The sequence below is a fragment of the Opisthocomus hoazin genome, chromosome 13 (assembly GCF_030867145.1).
Source record: "Opisthocomus hoazin isolate bOpiHoa1 chromosome 13, bOpiHoa1.hap1, whole genome shotgun sequence".
Classification (NCBI taxonomy): domain Eukaryota; kingdom Metazoa; phylum Chordata; class Aves; order Opisthocomiformes; family Opisthocomidae; genus Opisthocomus; species Opisthocomus hoazin.
In genome coordinates, this window is record NC_134426.1 from 29747168 (window position 1) to 29766985 (window position 19818).

At 37.7% G+C, this 19818-nt stretch overlaps 1 protein-coding gene across 3 annotated transcripts in view; it reads right to left on the minus strand.

The window, feature by feature from the left end:
- The window catches only part of KREMEN1 (kringle containing transmembrane protein 1), a 33241-nt gene continuing 13423 nt past the window's right edge, over positions 1–19818 (minus strand). Inside the window, exons 3-10 of one of the 3 annotated variants that reach the window (XM_075434727.1) lie at positions 17521–17612; positions 10938–11062; positions 10332–10485; positions 6695–7027; positions 5923–6081; positions 4213–4297; positions 3280–3484; positions 1–725 (exon numbers count right to left, since the gene is read on the minus strand). In XM_075434727.1, the coding sequence (XP_075290842.1) occupies positions 3322–3484; positions 4213–4297; positions 5923–6081; positions 6695–7027; positions 10332–10485; positions 10938–11062; positions 17521–17612 (1111 nt within the window). In that variant the 3' untranslated portion in view covers positions 1–725; positions 3280–3321. Of the gene's footprint in view, positions 3485–4212; positions 4298–5922; positions 6082–6694; positions 7028–10331; positions 10486–10937; positions 11063–17520; positions 17613–19818 lie in introns of all 3 variants that reach the window. The other 2 variants (XM_075434726.1, XM_075434728.1) reach the window with 2 other exon arrangements.

The following is a 19818-nucleotide window of genomic DNA, read 5'->3' on the forward strand; positions in this document are numbered from 1 at the left end:
GTGTGAACTAACATCTTTTCTTCCTATAAAATGTTAGCAAGATACAAGCTTAGTATGCTGTATTAAATAATGCATTTCCTATACATATAAATATATATATTACTATGATAACATATCACACATATTTTTAAATAACACAGTCTCTATTTCCCCCAACATAACAATATTCAGACAAAAGTACATATAAAATCATTTAGTCAAGAAACTAAACTAGTTTTAAATGTAGATTGTGAATTAGGGAGGCCACTTGTCCAGCTGGTCCCCTTCCACCTGAGGTCCGCATATACTGTAGGCTATTGTAACTGACATGCTGCATGAAGTAAGGAGGCAGTCTTGCAAATTGCTATGGTGGCAGTGCCAGCATAAGTACTTTCTGCCCCTGCTTCTGGGGCAGACAACTGTCTGTCTTTTTCCTATGGCTTAGTGTCCACTTAGCTGTGTTAGCTCACCTCTCTGTGCAACCACCCAATAAACAAGATCAGAGAAGTCATCTCTGCTAAAAGTAACTCAGGGAAGAAAAAGCAATGGTAATTTTTAACCTGATCAGTTTATTGCACCACGCAGCAGGTCATACCAACACAACAGAGCGAGGAGGGGGCCAGAGCCGGGGCTGGAATGCGTGTATATGAGGAGGCAGCTCCTCATGATGGTTTTGTTGTCAGAACAGTTGCTTTTGAAATTGTGGCCAATGTCACATTTGCCACCTGTCCATCCTGTTGAGGGAACTGTTAGGTTGGAAGGAGGAGGTCAGAAGGTCATTCAGATATTATTCCAAACAAATTCTTCTTTTGCAGTTATTTTCAATTTGTTGAATAAAATGCTGTATCCTGAGGTGCCTGTGCCCTTCAGCTGTCAGCACTCAGCTGCTAGTGTCATAGGGGTGTTTCTGTACACTGAATCATGTGGGATTACAACAGTTGTGCATGTCAGACTTTTCTTCTTTCTCTCCCCAAACCCTTATAGCAAAGATCATAAAGTGCTATGTGAATGGATACCATATATGTTGGCCATATAGCACCATACCACCAAAGTGTTTGTACTAGGAGTGCAAGTGACTATACCACATTTTGAAAAAATCCACAGTAGAGATCTACCTGCTTTTTATGGTCTCAGGCCTGTATAGTAAGAAGTGCTGTTTAAGAGACCCTGAGCTTGCATTTCTATCTATTGCTCTGTTTCCTAGTGTTAGAGGTATCTAGAATCAGACAATCTGAAAGATTTTGGGGGAGCATAACAATTTCCTCTACGCTTTTATTAGTATGTTTACCTGTGCACTGTCCAATACCTTATGCTTAGTCACGTTCATTGTCGCTAGGGCCAGTGAATCTGCTATAACTGCTGTTTTTATGGGTCTTCTGTACAGAATTCTGTAAATAATCCCTAAGAAAGGCCCATGAAATATGATTTTATTATTTAAAAAATAGCTGAGGAGCTAAGGGACCGATGCGAAAATATCAGTTTCTAAATTCTCTAGATTTTACATTAGTAGCATCGCTCTTTGTTGTTGTTGTTTGTAATGGGCTTTCTCTAATTATATAGTGAAATTAAATTCTTTGCTGAAGAAGAGAAGCTTAACAGTTCTGGGTTTTTCCCTTCTGCAGTAAGCAGAAACAAGTCATGGGGTGCTCCTGATGTTTTTTCAGTTTGTCAGCATTAGCTAAATGCTTTATGAACGTCCCTTTGATTGTATATGTTTAACTGCTCAAGACCATTTGGTAAGGCAAGCAAACAAAGCTTCATCATAATGTGCTCATAAGTTAACTCTTAGGGACCTAGCTTTACACTCTGACTCTCTACTCCTCGTTTTCCATTAGTGAACCATATTAAGCGTGCTTAGGAAACAAACTAATTTGTTTTGCTACGAATCTGTGAGGTAGACTCTTTCCTTACACAGGACGATGCAAAACTGGACTGTTAAAAACCCAATTTAAAAATTTTTGTTGGGTCTGAAACAGATAATGTTTTTTGATGACACATTAGAGATAACCAGTGTATTTTACAACTCGTCCTGTCTTGATTTTACATGACACTGTAATTATCTTTTCCTGTATTCTTTCCAGCAGCTCATGCAAGAAGGTACTAAGTGTTCCCATGGTATTCCATTTTTGATATAAACAACTCCATAATTGCTGGCTTAGTAAAGTCTTGCTTCTGTTAAACATTTATTGTGGTATTGTTCAGCTGTCTTTGGCACTCATCTGTGGTACATAAATGGAGCTGGAATTAATTCAATTCTGGTAAAAGACTAGATCTACAATGGCAAGTAAGGCACAGTATTTCATTGTTTAATTCTTAGATGCCCTGTTTTTTCAAGGAAATCTATAGACCTCATGAAGGAGAGGGAGTTATATGTTAAAAACGGAAGGGCAGATACTATAATGAATTTAAACTCGGTGACAACTTTTTTGCTTTTCTTGTGTTGGCCAGCCTTGCTATTTAAAAATTCAGTGGAGTTACAGTTTCTTTGGACAGTCCTTTAAGAAGCCTTAAGCTTACCTCCAGAATGAATGCAGGACTTCAGACTGAGGAGTACAATAGTTTTTTAAAGGATCACTCTGAACAAAATTATCATAATTATTGATGAATGATGGGTCAGACATAGTTGTTTAAAAGTCTTAATTGCTCATGTAGACCTTGACCTGGTGAGCGTTACTCCATCGAAACTCACGTTTGCAGCTGAAACTCCATAGAGCGTTTGCCTCGTGAATTTGATTTGTCTGTTATTTGTACATCTCTCTGCTTGCAGAAACAGAAAATGTAGAAACAGCAGAGCACTGGGCAACCGGACTGATAGTTTCTCAAAGTCTTTGACTCCCATTTTACTGTATAGTACCATTTAAGACATGTTTACATTAAGGCAAATAAGCTCTGGTTGCTGTGGCAGCTGAACAGGTTATCAATATCTACCTCTATTTTCAGCCTTCAGAATAAAGGGACTAAAGTAGCCTGATGCAATACAGTGGTATAAGAAAGTAGGACACAAGAAGTCCTCAACCTGCAGATACTAATTAAATTACTTTTGGCAGAGGTACAGGACATTTTTAATTTTACAGGTTTTTACATGTATTTTAAGTGCATTGGTTTAAAGGCAGTAATTAACAGCACTACAGATTTGGTGAGCAGCAGATATTTCAAAACTATTGCTGCAATTAAATCTGTTGTTGTTAGTATACCCAAGAGAACAGCAGATAGGCAAAGTCACTCAAAGGCCTTTGGAAATAGACTTTTTGGAAAACAAGTATGAGATTGGGAGAAAAAAAAGGATTATTCCCAAGTCACCTGGATTTTAAGAAGATTGATTCTTGTAAAATAAAAGACACTTCAGTTTCCCACTAGTGGGTTGCAATCATCTTGTTGACTTCGAAGCTTTTTCTTGAAGATGGATATCGATGTGGATGGCTGGTAAAATATACTCCAGATCTCACCAGCAGTAGTAACCTCACTGGAATCTTCTGTTTCAGTTGCAGATGGTATCTGAGGGGATCTAGGGAACAAATGTTAATTCACTCTAAGTGTTAAGGTGCTTGGAAAGCTGCTGCTGTTATTATGTCTGCATTACTGCTACATTGGTAATGCTAGCAGCTTCTACAATATCTGTGACACCTTTTCTTTCTACCTGCTGCACAGTTCTGTAGGTTTTTGGAGTGTCTGCTGGTTGTTTCTTGACCAAATGAAAAGTTAGGCATTCTGTTGCTAGAATAGTTGCTACACTAATGAAAGCAGTGACATTAAGCTAAGTCTGTACATATTCTATTACTAATCGCTATTAATATATTTAAGCCTATTTGTGTTATGTAAATACAATACTCAACATTTGTGATTTGTTGATAACTCACTCATTTCATTCAATGAGTTTCCATCCAGAGGACACAAAAATTATTTGGTATGACAAGAAATATAGTAATAAAATAATGTTGTTTTTAATAGGCAAAAAAAAAATTATACTGGTTAAGTGTCGCACCATAATACAGATTTTCATTTTTGTGATTCTTTTTTGAATGATTTTCAATATTTCAGTAAAAGAAATTAAGTATTAACTAGCCTATATATTAACTTTTTTCCCCAGTCCCCTGATCTGGGATGAGGTTTTAATTTTTTCCTGCAAAGTATTACCATAATTTGACCTTTTCCCACCAATGCTAGATGATTACATTTTCCTCTTTCCTGTATACCATCACTTAGTGTTAGAAACTTTTTTAACTCCATACTTACCTCATGGTTACGTGGAGAAATATCTTTGCTATTATGGCTGTAACACTTAGGATGAGCAGTGCTGTGAGACTATATATTGTCCACTCTGTAGAAGAGAAGAGGAGAGAAGAGAAGGGGAGGGGAAGGAAGGAGAGGAGGGGAGGGGAGGAGAGAGCTCTCAGTACATTCATTTACTTACAGTATTTAAAGTAAAAATATTGCACAAAAGAAACACATAGCCTTCTGATGCTTTATTCAAAACTGTAATTTGAAGATGCCTTAAACCTTTAAGTATTTTCTGCAAAGACTGGCAGAAATTCTGCAACTCTCAGAATTGTTTTTTCGCATGCAGGACTGCTCCCTATAAATTTGAAAGCTGGGAAAATCAAAAAGAATATACCAGTGGAATTATGTAACTGGTGTCTAGGAAAGGAATCAAAACTCAGAGAGAAATTTAAAAGCAGGCTAAACAACATACTAGAATATATGCTACCAGTAGTAGCTATATTTGCAAGGAGATGGCCTAGTTTTATAACAGTAATTATGTAAGTAATCACTAAGTGTGGGGTTTTTTTTCCTTTCTAGAGTCTACTGAGACAGGTGATCAGCATTTGTGGTCTGCTATTCTTATTACCTTACACTGAAGGCTCTTGGTCATTGTATTTTACATTTTAATTTAGTTTTGCTTTTACCAGCAAGTCAAGCAGGACTTAAAGAACAGCTTGACACATTGTAACATTTAAACTATTTAAAAGAAGGAAGCGTAAGTTCCCTCCCACCTATGCCCCTTCCTCAAAGTATGGACTGTTCATGATGATTTTAACAGTATTTTCATAATTGCATAAAATCCAAGAGTGCAGTTTCACCTTAGGTTGGTATACCCAAACTAGTGTAACACCAGGCAGCTTAAATGTAGCTGTGGTAATTCAGGCACTAGCCTGGGCCTAGTGCCACCCGTATCTGCCCAGAATCCTAGTCATGTTCTGCAATGTGGCTAGTTTGGGTATACGCAGCTCATGTGCAGTCATGTCCTTATGCTTCAGGTTCGGAATGCAGACAGCTTCAGGATTACAGAACTATTAGAGTGTCCATAGTGTGATTGAGGCCCAGCTTCAACGATACGTAAAAGCAAATGCCCAGGGTAGTTTAAAGATAGGAGAGACCAGCAGTGATAGTCACCAAGAGTGCATTTCCAGTCTTCAATTATTTACAACTCAACTATTTCCTGAATGAAGTGATGTCTTGAAGACGAGTTCTAGACATATGACAGTTCTCGGTGGCATTCCCCTGCACCCACTAACTTGCTTCATCCTTGTTGAGCCATCTTTGTCTTATTGCTGTAGCTTTTGTGAATTGGGATAACTGGGATGCGTCCAGCATTCAGGCTCTACAAAAGCTTGCTTGCTCTTCTTTCAGCACCTTTGCTACTGATCTGGTATGCACTGGTCACTGAAGCTGATTCTAGTAAGGAAGCTGCTCTGACTCACATCTTATTCTGATGTGCTTTCATTCTCAAGGACTTACCATCTTCACACTATTTCTAACTGATTTATGCTGAGAAGTGAGTTTTGAAAAGTAATGAAAGCAGCACAGTTAGTGGTAATTAGACTAAATGAAAATTCATCTATTAGTGAGAGGCACAATGGATCAGGTAATGAGGAGGAGGCACAGGAAATAGTGATTTTAGATTCTGCCTTGGCAAAATGTTTCCACATTTTCTTTTAATATTACCAGGCACGGAGCTACTAGGATGACTTGGGCTGGCTGTGATGACATAAAGTATCTTTGATGACTGCGCTGGATTGATGCTGAGATTTGCCTGTTCATTTATCTTCTCTGAGAGGGTCTGATTCACTGGAATCTTGTTTTGATTCACATTGTCCTTCACAGCTGAAAATACAAGAGTATGATTACAACAACAATTTCTTAACAGGTGTAATTGGACTTTATTTTGTGCTTGTAAACAGGCATATGCTGCTCTCTGGTTTACTTAGAGAACTCCAATAATCAAATTATGTCTGATGCCAGAAAAAGCCTGTACTTCACCAAGCTGGTGTTCTCAGAATTTTTCTGGAAGCTAACTTCATCGTAACAGTAAGTACAACGCAAAGACTAAAATGTTTTCTCCTGATGAGTTTTGATCTGAGTGGAGTAGACTGTTGGAAAGAGCCAAGATGAATCAAGATGCAGATGGACTACTGTTTTTTTGTTCTGTTTCAGCTTTGTCATTTTCCAATCTGTTTTGAAAGGCAGGTATGCATAGGATTGAATTTTTGAAAATTTAAATTTTGCTATTTATGACATAGCTGACTAGAGTATTCCAAACTGAGAGAAATTGTAGCAAAGGTTTTACCCACTGAGCAGTGGCAACAAGATAGATGAAGCACCTGTAGACGTGACAGTTAAAATATTTGCTCTTTTTTGCCACTCCAGAAATGTCCTGTGTGAATTAAATGCTTTAACGGCTCACTGAAACATCCAAACAGCAAAGTTAGCCTCTTACCTCTATATCTGATAGCAAATCCCTGGGATTGATTGATTTCATCTGAGAAAAAGTACAAAATGACAAAATCCAAAGAGATGTTAAAGGTGTGTGGAGGTCGGTTCTTGCCATTAAAACGAGCTAGAACATGATAGGTATAGCCATCCAGCAATTCCACCATATCTGTAGCATCTTTGATTTCAAAAAGGGCAAAGCTGAAGTGAATTTGAGATGCTCCTGGAACTTGTATGGTCCAGTAACAGACCTTGCCTGTGCCGTATGTGTCGGGAAAATCTGGGGAATAGATCACAGCTGTAGCAGCAGTGTAATTCCCTCCACAGGCACCAATAAGGGCTGTGTAGAGGAGAGGGAGAAAAATGAAAAAAAAAATAGGTTATATATTCATTATGGACAGCTTTATCACTCTGTAATACTCAAATGAGACTTCACAGTACAGACTTGCTACCCTAGCAGGATGTGCTGTCTCTCAGATTGGTATTATTTACCTTCCAAGGCCCTGGGAGCACAGCTATTTTGTTGCATTTGCTTGGGATACACTAATTCGGTCCCATTACTCTGAGACCTATGTATCAAACTTGAATGCTGCAACTATCCTTGTATGTAACCATGTAGCCTTTCCCACACCCCTGCAGGAAGAGGATGAAAGCTAAATCATTGGTTCAGGATCTTCTACTCCATTCTTATCAGGCAGGCAGGCAAATGGATTAATGACTGTAACGCTCACTGTTGAATTACTGAAGATCCTTCACAGCCTTACCAAATTGAAAAAACAAATCTTCACCGAATAGCTGAGGTTGGAAGGGACCCCTGGAGATTGTCTAGTCCAATCTCCCTGCTCAAAGCAGGAGACATTGTCTAGTTGTCTTTTGTTGAATTTCCAAGGATGGAAACTCCATAATCTTTCTGGGCAACCTGTTCCAGTGTCACCCTCACCATAAAATAAGTTTTTCCTTATGTATAAATGGATTTTCCTGTATTTCCATTTGTGCCTGTTGCCTCTTTTCTATTCACAACACTGAAAAGACCCTGACTTCATCTTTACACCCTCCCATCAGTTATTTATACAAATTGAAAAGATCCCCCCGAGCCTGCTTTTCTCAAGGCTAAACAATCCAAGATCTCTTAGCATCTCGTTGTAGTAATGATACTGTAATCCGTTAATCACCTTTGTGGCCATTTATATGTCCTTTTTAAGCATCTTGTCTTTTGATCTTGTCCAACTAATGTTTGAGCTTACCTTCACTAAGTAACTTAAAAAAGATCCTGTTATGAAGTCTGAAGAAAGTCTTTTAGATTTGTTGCTACCTCTTATATTCAAAACAAGTACATGCCCAGTAAATGTTTATATTCCTTGACAACTATCCAGATTCCCATGCAAACTTATTTACCAATGAATCCAGAAACTCAAATGCCAGCCAACTGACTTGATGCATAACTAGATATACACATATATAATTTTAAAAATGTATTGTATATAGATATATGCATGCATATATATGTGTGTATGTATCCCCTAAATACACAATATTATATATATTATATAATAATGTATTTCATGACAAAACTGTTTGGATCAGAGTTATCCCTCCCCCATATCACAGGCTGAAGGACTGAAGAATAAAAAAAGAATTATTGTCTCTGAAAGCTTAGTTAAAGCCCTGTAATAGAGGCCTGTGAGAATCGAAATAAAGGAAGTGTTTTGAAGTGTCTCAGTTTTCACAGGCCTCTGAGAATGAGCTTTAATAAACACAAATTAAAAGGGACCTAGGGGAATGAGAACAAATAGTAGCATATGACTGCCAGAAAAATCATGTGAAAACATTTCTTTTTCTGGAGCAAGGCCTGATCATAGTCTGAGCAAACCTCACACATCAGTGCTGCACTATGAAAGATGTTGCAGAGGAAGTGAAAGAATATGAAAGAAGAAGAATAGAAAGAATGTGAAAGAGTCCACAGAGGTACTAAGTCCCACAGAGGAATTTGTGTTTGGCACTTACTCCATGCTAACAGAGCTAGTGATTTAATTGAATACAATTGTTTGAGTAGATAGAAGCACTCCAATTAATAGAATTGAAATTTGTCATTGAGAGATCAAATTTCCTCTTTGCAAATGGCCTATAGGTATTGTTACATTTGTCTGTGCTGTTTGTAATTACTGAATCACAAGATTCAAACCATCAATATTAACTAAGAATGCCAGTGACTAGTGCTCCACAGATGCCTAACAAAGCACAGCATTGCCCCATATGGAATGGCAATGCTTTTCTTCTCTCTTTTCCTTCTAGAGCTGGTAGAATTCTGTGTTGTGGGTCTGAATGTTACAGGTTTAGGCCATTATAGTAGCACGTAAACACAAAAGATTAATGGGTGGGGGATGTGTGTGTGTGTGTACAGGGATCAGGGGTGAATGTTCTGGGGATATGACATAATCTGGAAAAGAGGAATGAGGTGAGCAGGTGTTGCTCATCAGCAGAAGAAAATTGGTGGCGGTTACTAGAATGACCTCTCTTAGCTTGCCATAGGTCTCTCCCTTGCTGTTTACCAGAAAAGACAGTGCAGGTCCTCAGGATAACATTTTGCTGAGCCCTCAGTTATTCAAAAAAAGGAAAGCTACAAAGGAATTCTTTACCCATCGAGGATTTGGGAAGCCAAGAGGAGAAGGAAACAGACAATGCTACAGTGTGAAACTGCATGCTATCTCAACACTGAGCACCATGCAGCTCCAGTGCTTCGTTTTGTATCTTGCGGAGAATCTAGAAGTGAGCAGAGTGACTAATTCCTGTCTCAACTGAAATGTCTTTCCGTCTTGCTAGCTGGAAACGAGAGTTTTAGAGTAAGGAGCTGGGAAGTTTCATTGCATGTTCAGAAGGTGGAAAATGATGCCGCTTTTAGTTCCAGAAAGTTTATAACTTGACTTAAAAGGTAGCTTCTACATCAGAGACAGTTGAGATCTGAGAAGCAATGATATATCGGTGCATACTGTGAACTTTTCCAGCACTCCCAGTTATAACGGGAGGCTGTACTGCAGCCAGACATGTGGGTAGTCGTACTATCAACCTGTGAACTTACACAGCTAGTATGTGTACTGAAAAGAAGAGTAGAAAGGATTTCTGTGTATAAGAAATTATGAAATCAGCCGTGGTCATAATAGCAAACTAACCTGTTTGTACTTTTGTGGTACACTACATCCCCATCCCAATTCTACTACACTGCTTTGTGTTGTGTTAACTGGATTATAGCAAGTCTCGTCTGGTTTAATAAAAAACCCAAGCTGGTGTAGAATGAAATTTTATTAGGAGGTACCTAACTTAATTGTGTATCTACTCTCTGCTAAGATCAGCTTTAAAGGAGTCTTTCTGTGGCATGCTGTTTGTGATAGCTGAGTTAGTACCATTTGTAGGGAAGTAAGAGACGGTCTCTGGAGCAAGAGTCAGTTGCCTGAGCAGCCATGATTTCCTGGAGGAGCTCTTTCACATTATTAATGGATGTAAATTTTATGCAGACATGGCAAGCAGCTTTATTTTATACTGAATTTAGGTGTTTTGCTGTTTTGTGTGCAACAGTTCTCATTGCACTTAAACCCTTTTCCTTAATTTGCTAAACATTTGAGAAAAACTGAGCCTGTTTCAATACTTACTGTCAAAAAGAATGACTCTGCCATCCCCACCACAAGGCTGAGTATGGTCTCCAAAGCAAACACTGTTGCATTCCGTACTGGCTGCCTCCCCATATCTCCAGTAGTCAGGATTATTTCCACAGAAACAAGCATAACCTGATTCCATGCCTGCGAACTTTGACAACAAAGATGCATAAGGAAGGGAGGGATAATATTTAAAAGAGTGATAGCAGGAGGTTGTATGAGTAAGCAAGCTGGCAGCAGAATATGTGTGTTTTGGAGAAGTATTAGTCAGAGATCAGAGGTCCCACCACAAACTGTTTTTGTTTGAGCTGTCATGATGCTACTTAAGACTAGCAAGAAAGATGGAATGGAGGGCAATTAGGGCACCCTGTCACTCACAACTGCAGTAAGCAAGCATACTTTCTCCTGGCATCCTGGCATTATTAATTGGTCGTTTGCTCTGGACAGAGAGAGAGGGCTAGGTCCTTTGCAGTAGGAGTGACACCTTAGACCTCTTAAAGATAAAAAAAAAAAAAAGGCAGGAGGGGAGAAATATGATAGAGACCTGTAGGCATATTGCCATCTTTTGTCTTTGAAAACATTTTGTAAACGTACGTCAATCACCTTAAATTGTTGACTTCGGCAGGAACTGATGCATGTTTGGATAGTAAGTTTGTTGGAGGTCTCGCTGGTGCCAGTCAAAGGTGGTGGCTCTCCATGGTCCTTGTAACACCCTAGATTTCCTGGCACTGCCAAGAATAACAGACAACAGTCATTCTAAAAGTGTGCCTGGAAACATCCAACACACAGAGCACTTTATGCACTACCTGGTTACTAAGCAGCTCTCTATATGTACTTGTCTTGATTTCACAGTATGGGAAATGTTACTGTATGCTAGATCCTTGTCGTATTTTCCAAACCTGCCCAGGGATAAATGACAGGTGGGGAAATAGCATCACATCTTCTTAGCAATTTACCTGCAATACTCTGTACTGGTTTCTGTAAGCTGCAGAAACATAGACAAGATAAATACCTGGTTCATTTCTCCTGATAGAGAAAATTAAAAAAAAAAGAGGCATTAAGTGGGTTCAGAGGTGTTGTGGGTTTTTTCACTATGATCATGCATATTCTAACAATGTAAATTAAACGATGTGATTTCTGACTGATCATCAAAAGAGTGATGTTCTGGAAGTTTTTCTAAATGGGATATTTGAGGAAGGGAACCTAAACTGTTTTAGGATGGAGTTTGTAAAATTTTATGGGACGAACTATATACATATATAGGATAATTTCCTAATATTTAAAACTCAAATTCTGATATAAATTCGAAGCATCATATTTTGTGGTATGTACAAAGAGATTCAAAGTGAGCAATATTAATTTTTTAAAGAAACATCTTTTTATACTGTACTAATAGAACATTTCAAGGCTCCGTGGTCAGAAAGAGTTTTCCCCCTTCAGTGCATAATTTGTCTTCTGTTTTTTGTTTTTGTTTTGGTTTTGCACTTTTCTTCAAAGCACTGGAATTTAGCCATGACTACTAGAGAGAGGATGTGGGGTACAATATAGTGCTGGGCTAATGGCATAAAATTATCCCTTGCCCACTTGTCATATTTGCTCACATACTTGGAATTAAATCCATTGCCAGCTCTGTGGTCAGATAATTTTTACCCCTGTGCCGACTGAGAAGGATTATTTTTTGTTCAGCTAACCTCCACAGCTCTCTATAACATGTGATGCAGTCAGAGAACTGTATGAGAGTTTTACTTATTCAGTCATTTTTTATTATTTCAGTACCCAGTAAACTCTGAACTCTCTCTTGCTAATGTCTTGTGGCACAGCACCGTTTCGGGTTTTTGACTTAGTAATAGTTTTTTCGTGAGAGGAAATGGTGGTTTGGGGATTTTGCAGCCTTTGATGCCTGATAGCATGTAGATTAGCTGTTTTGGGGCTTCTTTTGAACTAGCTGTCTCTTGTACAGGTGGCCCTTTTCTCTATCAGATAACCTGTGTGTTAGTAAATTGCTTCTATATTATTGTACTTTCACATAAATACAAAAGGAATGCAGTGATACTTTTTTGTACTGAGCAGTCTTGTACAGTAGTCCTGAAAGTATCTTTTCATTGGCTTCTGGAATGCCCATTTCTGGGATTTCTTATATATCTCCATGTGCAGCAGCCATTGAAATAATACCTTGAATTCAGAATGTCTATTTGTCTAATTCTAACAAAGATGGTCTATTTTTGGAGATATTATTTCAGAATATTTTGGAGATGTTCTTTTGGAATATTATATACTGAGCTAATAAACTGATGTCAGCTTACTGTTAAAATCTGAATCATCCTGACATCTGGAACAGTTAACAGGTCTGTCTGAGAACTTGCTCACAGACTTAGGCTACGTTGCCTAAGGCAGCTTCCTTGTTTTGAGGAAAAGGGTTAGCATATCTATTAGCAATCAGCAAATATACTGGCATGTATATGATTATACTCTTAAGAAGGATGATTATAGTATTATAAAGAAAAATTAAGTTGGGAAGAAAATGCAAGTATGTAAATTTTTTAAATAAATAGATAATGTTGCTTCAAGTATTGTTCAGAAAATAATTTTGTTTTCTAAGAATGATACAATTTCAATTATAAAAGCTTGCATGAAGATATGGCTTTGATATGCCCTGCAGCAACATGCGTACAAGTATTGAGACTTCAAGTTACAGCCTGATTTAACATACCTTTGGAAATCCCCATTTGCAGCCCCACCCCAGCTGAGTAGAGCTGGGCAGATGACTCTCAGAGAGCTCAGGTTTTTGTACAGTGCATGATTTCACTGCCCTGAAAAAGATTCCTAGTCAACCAACCTAGCTCTTTTTCCTAGGAGACCTGGGATTTCCTAAAAATACATACTTTATACATATATATATATATACACATATATAAACTAGCTTTATTGACGAGACCCTTCAACTTTGTCTCCAGAGGATTAGTACTTCAATATGTTCCATGCTAAGAAACCAGACTGATTAATTTGAAAACTTCTAACATTTTGTAACTAAATCAAGCATACCATTTGGGTTCATCCTAAAGCTAATTAGTCTGTTTGGTGTCCCAGCAGTATTTTAACTTTCTGATATCTAGCAAACAAAATTAGTGTCATGTGATTGGGAATAAACAGGATAAGCACCAATCTAGCCCAATAGTGAACAGTAATTACATGCCAGTGCCCAGGTCTTCAAATTACTTTGATATCAAATCAATGAGCTGCATGAGCCCAAGGATATATACTCAGATAAAAGCACTTTATTAGTCCCTGTTTTAAGATGAGCACAGCCAGAGATCAAGGGAATTGATTGTTCCTCTGCTCGGAACTTGTCAGGACCACGTCCAGACTACTGTGTCCAGTTTTGGGGCCCGCCAGTGCAAGAAAGACTTTAAATGTCTGAAGAAAGTTCAGCAAGAACAAAGATGCTCAGAGGGCTGGCAGACTCACGCTGTGAGAAGAGGCTGAGGGATTAGGGTTTGTTCAGCCTGCAGAAGAGAAAGTTTTGGGGGTATCCTCTAGCAGCTCTGCAATACCTACACCGAGGTTGTCACAACGATGGAGCCAGGGTCTTCACAGTGACGCATTCTGGACAAGAGGTAAGGAGCTTAATATGAAACATGAGATGTCCAGACTGGGTCCAAGGAAAATGTTTTCACCATGCTGGCTGTCAAGCATGGAAACAAGGGCCCAGAGAGGGAGTGCACTCTGCGTCCCTGGAGGTTGTCATGGCCTGACTGGATAACCTTGGTCTAATCTGGCAAACTGAGTAACTTGATCTGATCTAAGAGCTGGCCCTGCTTTGAGCAGGAGGTTGGACTAGATGATGGCCTGAGGTCCCTTCCAACCTAGGGTATCCTATGACCCTATGTGTATACATAAAACTATATACATATAAAAAACGATATATATGCACATATATATATAGCAATGAAGAATCAAAAGTGTATCTAGATAGGTAGTGACTGTCTAGTAACTCTGGCCTTTAAAAATTTCCAACATAATCTTTTGCCTTAATTTGCTCTTAATGTTTAGCCTACTAAAGAAGCTTGGCAAAAATGAGTTAGTGTTCTGCAATTACTGTTCATGCTGATCAGTGATGTCTTATTGTTACATTGTCTTCACCCATTTGTATCTACTTGTTCTCTTGTGCTTAAAAGGTCACCTCTTTTGTGCAAGCATGCTACTTTTCTTTTAAGCAGTATCTGACATAATGAGGTCCTGGCAAACACCAGAGCTCCTGCATATTACATGTTAAGGCACATGTATTAAAACATGGAATTCATCCTTTTGCACTCAAAACCATGTTCCAGCTGTGCTCGTCTAGCTGTCTTCCAAGAGCCTCCTAGCTTTTTGCAATGGTAGTATGCACCAGTATACTGTATCAAATTGTGCGAGCTACTCTCTTTGTTCTTGTGTTAAAATGAATACAGGTCAGTCTTAGATAGTGATCAGTACAGCTCTGTATAACTTCCCTGGCTCTGCCATTTAACAATTCATCAATATTTCAGCATATAAATAAATTTATTACATGACATACATGCACACAGGAAATACGATACCAGTAATGAAATCTGTTTACGGTAAGAGACTCATGTGGGTTATAAACATGGAGATGCAATTAAATGGGACAGCAAGCCTTTCTTTCTTTCTTTTACGTTTTGGGAATGTAAGTTCTTATTTCCTTTGAATTTCAACCTAACCTCATTAACAAAGAGGCCAAAAAAGTCAGCAATAGCTGCAACATTGCAAACAAAGCATTCAGTTCTGAATTCTCCATGTGAGATGCACATGTTCTCTCAGGATTCAGTGCTGCCTTCTTGCCTTTTATTTTGTTTATGTCCATTCCAGTCTGCTTAGCAGACAAGCCATTAAGAAGAGGAGAAGAAAAGGAAAAAATAACCTCCTACTGAGATAACTACCACTGTGTTCTGTGATTATGCCCATCCATCCTCATCTAACATTGCTAAATTCTGTATAGCGTGTTTACACGTGCAGAATGCCAGAACATTTCCGAATGAAACATTTAGTGTTACGTATAAATATTAGTGAATGAGACACATTATATAATCATGTGAAATCATCATCATAATGACAAATTCTTAACTGTACATTCTTAATTATTGTTACAGTAAATCACTGCATGCAAATCTCCCTAGGCAATCAAGACACTTCGTGTTGTTTGCATTGTAGTGGTATTATTTGGATATAGTTTACAGATAAAATACGCTCTAGATACTCGTCTTTTCTAGTAGTACATATGATTATGGAAAAGAAGCTTATATAAGACATTTTTTTACTTCTCTAAAAATTTCAAATAGGATTTCTTTACACAATTGCTTTCTTGCTCCATTACAAAACTCAGTTTTTTATTATGCACTTCACAAGTCAGTTTTGATGGTCCTATGGTTTAGCATCATGCTAACTGAAAACAGAAAATCTGGTAAAGAATAGAAGGGTTATTTTTTACTTACACAGCTTCATAAACCATGAGGTTTGTATTAAGACTTGGATGGGCTTGCAATGTACAGTTTGTTCTAAATTGCTGCAATTCCTTTTTCTAGTATCCAGTTTCAGTGCAATGCTCAAAGCAGCTGCTACTGGTCAAAAGGACATTTTGTAAATGTAAGTCTGGATTATCTGTGCAAGTAAGTGTCCAAGTTTAAATCCTCTGCTCCCCACCACAGAGAAAATGAGTGAGGCTAGTTTTAAAAGGATCCTTTGTGTAGAACAAATGGAGTGCAGAGAATTTGCCTTTCAGCTTTTTTAGTGGTGCCATATCCAGAGAATTTGTTAACATCTGTGGTCTTTAAAGAAAGTGCAAATTCTTTTATTTTAGACCAAGATAAATTTCTTAATTAGGAGGGTCATGTTTCCTAAATAGGACCTGGTATATTAGAAAAATAAAAGTAAGATGTCCTCTGAACAATGACTTATCGGAGTGTTGAATGATTTTCTGTTATTTAAATTAGACACTTCAATCTGTATTTAAGTCTAGATAAAAATCACCTGACTTAAGGTCATACTTATATATTTGTTTACCTAGCCTGAAGATGTGCATCACTGTCTCACATTCATAAAAAAAGAAAACTGTGGACAAAGTGAAAAATCACTTTAGAACCATTTTTCTTTGTTTGGTTTTGTTTTCTTAACTTCATGTAAGAAATGTACTTGTTCTAATCGAAAGTATGCCTATGTAAGCACCACCGCTCTGATGCTTAACAGTATGCACATAAGTTAATCCTTAGAAATAGAGAGTACTTGCACAGAAGTTAGGAAAGCACGTATAGGCATAAACGATTAGACTTAATAAAAATGTGTAGTTATGGTTGCTTATTAACATGCAAAACTGGAATCTCTTTTTAATATTTAGGAGTATTTTTCAAGAATGTGATTAATAGGAGTTTACCCTGGAGCATTCCGGAATGAAAATTTTGGAACATATCGACACAAATCACGCCAAACCTCCTGATTTTGGACAAGGTAAATAACATACTACATTAACAATATTAAATACTGGAAGGAAGGTTCAGGTGAATAGCTTGTGAACTATCTGTTAAAAAAAAAATCGAACAAAGTCCAGTTTGTGGTTTCACAGCAATGCTAAGTATATGCACCTGCAAGGAGCAGAATTCTAGCCCAGAGCTCCACATACCTAACAAATAGCCATCTTTTCCCTATGTCCTCTCATACTGCCTATATTTCTTCCAAGCAATTCTTTGTGTGATGTGTTATATATATTAAATTAATGCCATCCATTTCACAAGCTAATTGCAAATGGTGGACACATATGTACCTTGAAAAAATTAATTAATAATTTCCTATTCATTTTTGCCCTCTAGATTTTAATAAATGAGTGACATATTTCTATGGATTCAAAAAAATAGCAGTACTACATAAGTTTTGAGTGTTTTTCTGTCTGGTATTATCTGTAAATAATACAACCCAGTAATTCTGAGATGAGATGAAAAGGATGGCAATGGAGAAATGATTCAGTAAGCTTGTCATTAACTCTGGAGACCCATTTAAAATATTGCTTAGTCTGCAAATGAAAATAAGCTGATTTGCCTTATCCTAGTTTTTATTTGAAAACCACTACCCACTGTTGTATAACTGCCAATCTCTGTTCAACAGAGATGCAAGCCTAAAAAAATTTTCATGGTGCTCTTACTTCGGCAGGATGGAATCTCACAGTATTTCCAATATATTCCATCCTCATGCTCTGCAATGTAGCACCATGGGCTGACATCTCCATCAGGGTTCCTGAAAGAGAAAAATAGAGAGAGTCAGTGAAAAAGCATCAAATATTTTCAAAACCCACATAAAAATAAATCTTATTAAGCTTCAGTTTTATCACTATTTTTGCTCCAATACCTACTGAATATTTAACCCCTGGAACTTATATACCAAGGAAAATTCAAGTGGTCAGTAAGTTCAAATAACTTTGCTTGCTACAGTACACAGCAAGCATAAAATGCTACTAATGTCTGAAACCTAACTTTTTTTTTCTTGGAGTCTAAAAGATGCAGAGCTATTTCTGGACAGTAATGAGAGAGAGGAAGATTTTCAGCACCACATCCTGTGTACAGGTTCCTTAGACTCCTAAACTTGATTTTTGCCTTGGTACAAAATAATCCAGACTCCAACTTTCTGTATGTATGATGACAGAAATATTTATCTGATAAAGTCTTCTGGGAAAGACTGAGGTCTTTTCTTCCCCTTCAGCAAAGCTGAACAGATCTGTTCCAGTGATCTGATATACTGACGGATGACATAATTCCTTATGTATCCATGATTATTCTTTGCTGTTATGTAGCATCATTTACAAATGCATACCTAATTAGTCATTAGGTTATTTGAAGTTTTTTTCTATGTACACTTTGACAAACTAATCACATTGAAAAGATCAATTTAAGAGAATAAATTGTTGTTTTGGGCAGTCAGGTTGAAATATGACCTTTTACTGTAATAGGGCCAACTGCAATCTTTTTATCATGTGGATGAATTCTGTTAGTGAGACCTCCCCCCACACACTGACGTGTCAGTTCAGCTGCACGTTGTCATTTGGGCATATTAACAATTATTTGTGGGAGGTACAATTTTAGAACTGGTGGGGATGATTTTTGACCAAATAACAATGCTGAAGACAACTGGTGAATTGAGTTCAATTCAGCTGACTAAAATACTAGTAGTTAGGCTTTCAAAGAGACTAGCAAAAGTAGTGGACGAGGAAAGCCTAAGACTAGTGTGCTAGGAATTTAAGTGTAATGGCAGAGCTTCCAGTGGCTGAAGAAAGTAGAAGACTAAAATCAAGGAAAGCTTGTACTCAAAATAACACAATTTTCCTTGTTTTCACAGTTACAGGAGATTTTGGATTTACACCTGCATGACAGAAATCAGATGTCTATGACTGAATCATGGCAAAGGCACTCCACACATAAATGCCTTAAAATGCAAGGAATTTGCAGAGAAATGTGATGAATGTCTTTAGAAATCCTTGCCTTGAACCTCACAAGTGCATACAGTTAGAAAACAATTTAGTGTCTTTCAAAAATCTCCAAAACCTGAAGTCTTCATAATTTCGTTATGGCTGAAATGAAGTTTAGTGAAACATTATGAGGCATTTCCATCTTAACAGGGTATCTTGCAGTAATCAAAGTATTGCAAGTTAGGACCACCCAGGAAGAGATAACATGCTTCTGATTAATGATTTATGTGTAAAATCAGATTATTCAAATGTCGTCCCTAAAACTGAGCCTCAAAGCAATGTATTATGCCTTAAAAAAGCCTTGTGAGGTATGTGTTGCCTCACAGGAGGAAAGATCACCTAGTTCATTGTCACCAGGCAAATGAATGGCAGAGAAAGACATAAAACAGTGGTATCTTCGTTCATAAGGCCTCAACAAGATTTGCATGCTAAAGAACATGCCTATGAGAATATTCCTGGGCCAAGTGCTATAGCATAAGGAAGGAAATGGCTGACCTTCCAGTCAAACTCTAGTTCAAAGAGGATAATCTAACATCTAGCAGATTGAGATTAAAAAGCTGTACTTGGTAATCAAGTTATTTCTCAGGCTTACACACCAGATTATCGGCTTCTCGCTCCTTGTAACACCAAATTCTCATTTGCTAAGCAAAGTGAGACTCTACTAAGGATTACTTGAATACCTGGATAAACATTCCGTTTGTTATGCACATTTTTGCATAACTTGTACATGTTTTGCTTTGTATTAACCAAAGTATTAGCCAGAAATGACTGCCAATAGTAAAATCCTGTAGATACATTCTATTTACGATATTGACACACAACAACAATCAAAATTACATTCTTGATTCTTCTATTTGTATTAGAGATAATTCAGTGGCCACTAGCCTTTTTGTAGCTCTATATTAGTATGCATACTGAGAGACACGTCATGAGAATTGTTAATGCATTTGGTGGTGTTGGGCTAAGGGAGGCTGTGAAGTT